The sequence below is a fragment of the Neoarius graeffei genome, chromosome 1, assembly GCF_027579695.1.
Source record: "Neoarius graeffei isolate fNeoGra1 chromosome 1, fNeoGra1.pri, whole genome shotgun sequence".
Lineage (NCBI taxonomy): Eukaryota > Metazoa > Chordata > Actinopteri > Siluriformes > Ariidae > Neoarius > Neoarius graeffei.
In genome coordinates, this window is record NC_083569.1 from 50,895,497 (window position 1) to 50,902,919 (window position 7,423).

Sequence of the window (7,423 nt, forward strand, 5' to 3'; positions counted from 1 at the left end):
GTATTTTTGGTCATAAATAATAGTATGGGACATTTTTACATTATTGTTCTATAGCTACTTTTAGGCCAACACAATGTAATTCTATTACAGGATGACAAAACAGTGATTAAATATAGTTTAATTACTAATTTGTGATGCAATCTTGTGTCTTTGTTTGAAGTTTTTTTCCTTTTCTATATTTCTAGACTTTATATAATACATGTACTGTATCTCTCCTCACACACAAGATGAAAATAAAAACTGTCATGCATTAGTTCTATTTTTTTTGTATGCTCTCTCTCTCTCTTTTCCCTCACAGTAATTGTGGAGGGCACTGTATATGGAATTATGTGGTAAACAAAAAAGTGTTAAAAAATATTATGTTTTATATTTTAGATTCTTCAAAGTAGCCAGCATTTACCTTGATGATGCTTCGTACACTATTAGCATTATCTTAACCAGCTTCATGAGGTAGTCACCTGGAATGCTTTTCAATTAACAGTTATGCCTCATCAAAAGTTAGTTAGTGCAATTTCTTGCCTTCTTAATGTGTTTGAGCTCAAACAGTAAATAGTAAATAATAAAAAAATACAGTAAATGGCCCTATTCCACAACTGTAGTAATATATATTATGTCAAGAACCACTCAACTATGTAAAGAGAAACAACATCCATCATTACTTTGCCATAAAGTGTCTTTTAATTCATAAAAATAAAGAAAAAAACACTGAATTAGAAGGTGTGTACAAACTTTTGACTGGTACTGTATATTAACCTAATATTTGAACAGTTGGATTATGTTCATAAATGAAGTCTGTACTGACGGTTCCTTGGAATTAATTTTACAGTTTATTTCAGTATAGTAAATTAAAGTAAGTTCATGAGATTTCAAATTACCAAAGCAGTAAGAAAAGCAACAACCACTAGCCATGCCTGTCTCTGTAACTTTAACCACTTTACACCTTGAATACAAATTTAGCATGAATTTACAATATTGACACCATCAGAGGAATATATGAGAATTTTAGCAGAAACATACTGAGTTAATAAAGAGACCAAAACAATGAAGCCAATGCAGTACACAGGGCTGAGAGATGAAACTGTCCAGATGTTGAAAGCCTCAAGTACGACATGTCTACATAGTACTAACACAATACTAATCACAACGCACTAAAGTCTGAGCATGATGCATAACATATATAATAATATATAACCTATATAACCTTATAACAACACCATTGAAGCTTAATTTGAGCAAAATGTTTTGGAGCACTAAGTGCTGGATTAAACACAATGCAAAAAACAATGCCTCCATACTCCAATCAGGTACAATACAGCGAACCCAAATCCTCTGACAGGAAATGGAAAGACAGCCTCAAGTCAAGGGCCTCATTTAATAACTGCTCTTATACAGAATAGAGGTACAGTTTTACTGTTGGATTGTGCCTGAGCTGTGGGTCGAGACTATATTTTATGTAACTCATTCAAATGGCCCTCTAAATCATTTTGTTGTCCCAAATCCCAAACCTATGCAAAATTAATAGCAGATGAGGTTGAAAGCCAAAGAACCAAACTTTTGTACGAAACGATATAAACTCACAAACGTAAGTATGGGAGTTTTCAATTTCATCAACTTGTTCAGCTAGATTTATCACAGAAATGTTACATTTTTCAGAGCTTCCATTTGAATGAAGTGAAAAGCTGTATCGTATTGTGGTACATTTCAACTGTGCCACAATAGTGGATATAGTCTATACATAATAAATAGCATTGGAAGTAAATAAAATTTGTCATTAGAATTTGTCATCACTGAGATTTCAACCACAAGGTGACTGAATCAATACACTGATCTGATATATAGCCAGAGACTTCAGGTAGCAAACTGAATATGTTCACAAACACTCTTTGTGGACAGACAGAAGACAAATGCCACAAATATTTATTATATGGATGCAACTTTTGTATCAATCTTCTTCTCTGTTCCAACATAACATCCATCTACATGAAATACTTAACTCTGAGTACTATGCAGATGTTACTGCTCTGTCAGAATTAGGTTTTAGAAGTTAGAGATGAATACATTATGCAGTAAAATCAATGCACACTCACAACCTACACAAAGCTTCTACTCAACAAAGAAGACCATACATTATGTATGCATGTTTATTTTGGGTTTGTTTCTGGTGTTGAGCCAAAATATTCTTGCTTGCTGGAATCCTCCTGCCCTTCACACGAACATGTGTACAAAACTTCTAACTGCTGTGGTCTCTGATAAACACTGTTTTTGGCAGGAAATACACAAAGAATTGGATTTACATGACTGCTTGGTTTCTACAATATGTGCCATAAAGCATAAAGACTTGACATATTTACAGAACGTGCAAAAATCTTTCTGCACTCTTATTTAGAGGTATGGTAACCTCCCAATTTACAATATACCGTTTAGAATTTTTCATGCTTCAATCTAGTAGAGCGAATAAACAAAGCATTTAGTTCCATATGTTCACTACTGGGAGCCTCACAGCACCAGGATCCCTGTTTAAAATCTGAGCTCAGGTTACCGCCTGTGTTGAGTTTTGCATGTTCTCTCTGTGTCCACACTGGTTTCCTTTGGGTTCTCCATTTTCCTCCCTCTCAAAACATGCTAGTAGGTGTACTGATTACTCTGCATTGCCACTAGGTATGAATGTGTGTGTGGACAGTGGCCTGTGATGGTTTGGCATCTAATCCATTATGTGTTCCCATTCCACGCCCAGTGTTCCTGGGATAGACTCGGATGCACCCTGCCAGGAAAACGCAGTAACTGAAGACAAATAAATGTTTACTACTGAAAAGCACGAAAATTCTGGAAAACCTGCTAAAAGTTTTATTCCCCCTTAATGCTAAACACACATGGGGTAGAAATGGTATATTACTGTCCATATTTACTATCTGTAGTCTGGACCATTCAGTTTAAATTGCAATATGAAATAAGTGAGTTATGCACATGTTTCACTTTAAACATTGCACAACTATATTCCCACAACTTATTGAGCATGCTTTGTGTAATTCCTTTTATTTTTACCTGTTGTAAATTTTAAAGCAGCATAGTGTTCAAATGGGGGCGGCACGGTGGTGTAGTGGTTAGCGCTGTCGCCTCACAGCAAGAAGGTCCGGGTTCGAGCCCCGTGGCCGGCGAGGGCCTTTCTGTGCGGAGTTTGCATGTTCTCCCCGTGTCCGCGTGGGTTTCCTCCGGGTGCTCCGGTTTCCCCCACAGTCCAAAGACATGCAGGTTAGGTTAACTGGCGACTCTAAATTGACCGTAGGTGTGAATGTGAGTGTGAATGGTTGTCTGTGTCTATGTGTCAGCCCTGTTATGACCTGGCGACTTGTCCAGGGTGTACCCCGCCTTTCACCCGTAGTCAGCTGGGATAGGCTCCAGCTTGCCTGCGACCCTGTAGAACAGGATAAAGCGGCTAGAGATAATGAGATGAGATAGTGTTCAAATGTGATTATGCACCGTAACATAAAAGAACACTTAAAAATTATATCATGAATATTTGTGTCATTTGATGCCTGCATTTATCTTCAAAGAGCTGCAAAGGGTGACTTGAGGACATTTTCAGTTTGGTGATCCCATATATATAACAAATTAGGAAATAGTTAAACTCTGGTACAATGAAATCATTAGCCAAGTGGAATCATACTTACTTTAATGAGCACAACTGAATGAAGCTAATGAATTAACCCAACAATGAGTGTTCATAAGCTAAAGTGTCCAATATTTACAGATTAAAACTATTTTTGACATTGTTTGCTTGGCCACATACTAATATCATCCATGTACTTCTGATCAGATGTTTTGTACATGTGTGAGCATGATGACACCACTAGGAATATGCATAAATAAAAAAAATAATAATAATAACGACTTTGAACCTCAGAGGCATATATTCATTTGGACTCCATCTCAGTTAATTTCCTTCAAGTTTACAGCATGTGACTTAATAATAAGGTTGTCATGATTTGCTTTGGGCATGCTATGAATAAACCATTACCTCACACTAATAGCTGATTGTTAAAAATGACTCGGTCACAGAGGAGAGCATGGTGATGACTAACAATCACACACTTTGTCCATATCTGAGTTGCAAAATAAAAAGTGTCATCCATTGGATCTGGCTCAGACAGTCGAAACAAGTAGTACATCTCAATATCAGGGCAAATGCAGGAGTCACAAAAATGACACTTCTCTGAGGCTATTGTGAGGCACAAACAATATTCTGATGAAAATGCTGTGTCAAACACAAAAAATAAATATGTGAAACAAGGCTAAGGTGTCTTTTCACATTAGCTATGACCTTGTGGCTGCTACACTGCAACAGTTAAGCAACCGCGTCACAGGTAGGGTGAGGAGGCTAAGAAATAAAACACCAGGTTCCTTTCTCTTTCAGCAGAGTACAGCAGAGAAACAGTGTTAGAGGTTTCCCAGTTCCTCCCATTTCCTCTGTCTTATCACTGACAGATATTCCATTTAAATATCCACCATTAATAACTGAGGACTGAATTGACACAAGACAGTTCTTCATCTAATTTCCTTGTCCTACCATCTGCTGGAAATATTGTTAAAATCTGTACATGTGTATGTTCATCTGCTTGTACTGACACAGTCTGGTTACACCTTTGTTACGCCACCGCTTGTCATATCAGCAGCTGCCTTATCACCAGCACCAGCAATCCAGTGGTAACACTCAGTGGCATTCTTATTCTGTGGCTTAGAGGCACACCGAGTACAGTAGATGATACCCAGTGCCACCATTATCACAATAAAGATGCAGAGCGGTACCAACAATCCAACCAGCAACCAGCTGCTGCCTTCAGTCTGCTTGTTGCTGTTGTCATCCTTAGCTCCCTGAGTAGATATGAGGGCCTGTGTAAGGGTTTGCAATTCAGTGTAAGAGGTTGTAGATTCATATTCATGGCTGCCATTATCAAGATTTTTCTCATCAGTTTTATATTCTGTGTCAGCAATGAAAGAACTCTGTGTAGTTCCCTCTTTGTCAAACTTATTTGAGCTAGGACTGAACCACGTCCATTGCTGAGCATCATCTGTTACAGTAGTAGTGGGGGACACTGTGAATTCTGTGGTACTTTCATCCTCATAATATTCTGACAGTGGAGTTGAAGTTGAGGAAGATAAAAAGGCATCCACTGCAACTGTTTGTTGGTCTACGTTATCCAATTTCATGTTAATGATGCTAGTAGGGCTCTGAGTTGGTGAAGTGGTTTCAGTCACCTCCTGGGTTGCATGAGTGAGCCACAGAAGGTCAGTGGGAACCATCTCCACCTTAGGAAGCTCAGTAAGCCAATCCAAGGATTCGTTTTCACGTGGCTTGTAGTAATTAGGTTCTCGATGATCTGCCATATGGGTGGTAGGATCTGTGATCAAGAGGATGGATGCAGGTACTGTGGAAGATTGCTGCTCATAACTGGGTCTGCATGAAAATAGGTTATCTTGGAGATCATAGCCCTCTTCACAGTAGCATTGAAATCCCCCAATGTAATTTATACACATTTGTTCACAGAATCCCTCATATTGACATTCATCAATATCGTCGCAGCGATTTGGATCCCCCGGAAGCAGAGCAAAACCATGGTGACAATGACATATATAAGAACCTATTACATTCTCACATTCATGTTGACATGGAGACTCTGCACACTCATCTACATCCGTACAAGTTCCCTCCTCACCAGGTTTATAGCCATTATAACAGTGACACTCAAAGGTGCCTTGTGTATTTACACAGATCTGTTCACATGGACTTTGCAAGCACTCATTGACATCCAGACAGCCATGCTCATCTTGTGCCAGCATGTAACCATCTGGGCAGGCACAGCGATAACTGTCCATTACTGTCAGACACTCATATTCGCAGCGAGATCCTTGACAGGGGTCAGGATGAAAGCAGCTCATTCCATCTTCAGCCAAGAGAAAGCCTTCCTTACAATCACAGTAGTAGTGATTGCCATCTTCTATGCAGTCATGGTGGCAGCCACCATTATCCTTATCGCACCAGCTTGTCTTGGAAATATCAGCACAGAAAGGAGGATCTCTGTTCCAATCCACAGTCCCATCCTCTCTTTGATTACACAGTACTGTTTGGTCACCGTTAGTTAGGCAGGGTACAGTTGCAACTGACCCAAATGGAATGTGAGTCAAAAGTGAGGTGACATGGTGAAATGGGGTTGTGTACAGTGCATTTCCATACCCTTCATTTGAAATAGCTTGACACATGCCAGAAAAAGTGTACCTGCACAAGTAGGCATCCACAGGGATTGAACAAGGTCCATCTTTCCACTTGAAGTTGTCCTGGCTTTTTTGAGCAGAGGTACTGTAACCTATGCTCACACAACGTGGAAATGAACAGGTGTTTTGAAAGTCCGCTTGCTGCCAGTTGATGTACTGGGTATCTTGCTCCCCAGTAACCCAGGCGAAGCCTCGCATGGGACGGCCGGGAGCACACTTACGGGGCTGCCTTTGCAAACCAATCCACACAAACATATGGTTACTTTCTGTTGGTTCCAGGTTAGAGAAGAGAGTCTCTATTAGGTTTTCCTCTGCTGCACTCTTGATGGTAACAAGGTTGCCACCCTGTTTCTTGCAGCTGCGCCAGGCATCCAGGAAAGTTTTGCGCTGAAAGTAGATTACTAAACAGCTGTTCTCATTGCACAGGGCATCTTGATCCTCCAGCTCCTGAGTCTGTACGTTAGAGAGACTAGAGAGATACAGCAGTGCAGAGAGAAAAATCACATACAGCACTGGAGAGCCCATTCTTTCACAACTTCTCTCTCTCTCTCTCTCTCTCTCTCACCTTCAGTCTCCTGCTCTCTGGTACTTTTTCTCTTTCTCTTGTTTTACTTTTACTAACTATTCAACATTTACTGAACTCTGCCTACCATAAACCTTTCAGTCTAATTTCTCTCTTAGCCCTCTGCTTCCTTTCCAACCTAATGGGGTTTTGCGCCTGGACTGAGGAATTGCAGTCCGTCCTCGGAATTTCTACGGGATGGGATGGGGGGGATTGGGAGGCAGGAGCAATGGAAGAGTTGCAAAAAAAAAAGAGAATTGTATGTTTTCAGAGGAGGGAGGGATGGGGGATGGATGTGTGTGTGTGTGTGTGTGTGTGTGTGTGTGTGTGTGTTGGAAATCTGGGGGAGGTGTAGCAGTATCCCTTTCTCAGAGTGTGCCGTATGGTTCTTATAAGTACACTTATGGAAATGGTTTGGGATCTTGTCGTTACCCTCTATCTGTACTCTCTGATACAGTTGTTCTCTCCACTAGGATATCAATATAACTCCACATATACTGCTCATTAACTCTATGGTTGTCTGTCATTATTGAAAAATAGAGAGTATGCATAAGATTAAGACAAAGAACAGTGGTTATGCCAATAATCCATCTC

The 7,423-nt window shown here is 39.9% G+C and overlaps 1 protein-coding gene across 1 annotated transcript; it reads right to left on the minus strand.

The window, feature by feature from the left end:
• Nucleotides 1-721: 721 nt before the first annotated feature.
• cd248a (CD248 molecule, endosialin a) lies at nucleotides 722-6,991 on the minus strand. Its single transcript, XM_060933608.1, has one exon. It carries the CDS (start codon nucleotides 6,790-6,792, stop codon nucleotides 4,633-4,635), a length of 2,160 nt encoding a protein of 719 aa, XP_060789591.1. The 5' UTR covers nucleotides 6,793-6,991; the 3' UTR covers nucleotides 722-4,632.
• Between the last annotated feature and the right edge of the window lie 432 nt (nucleotides 6,992-7,423).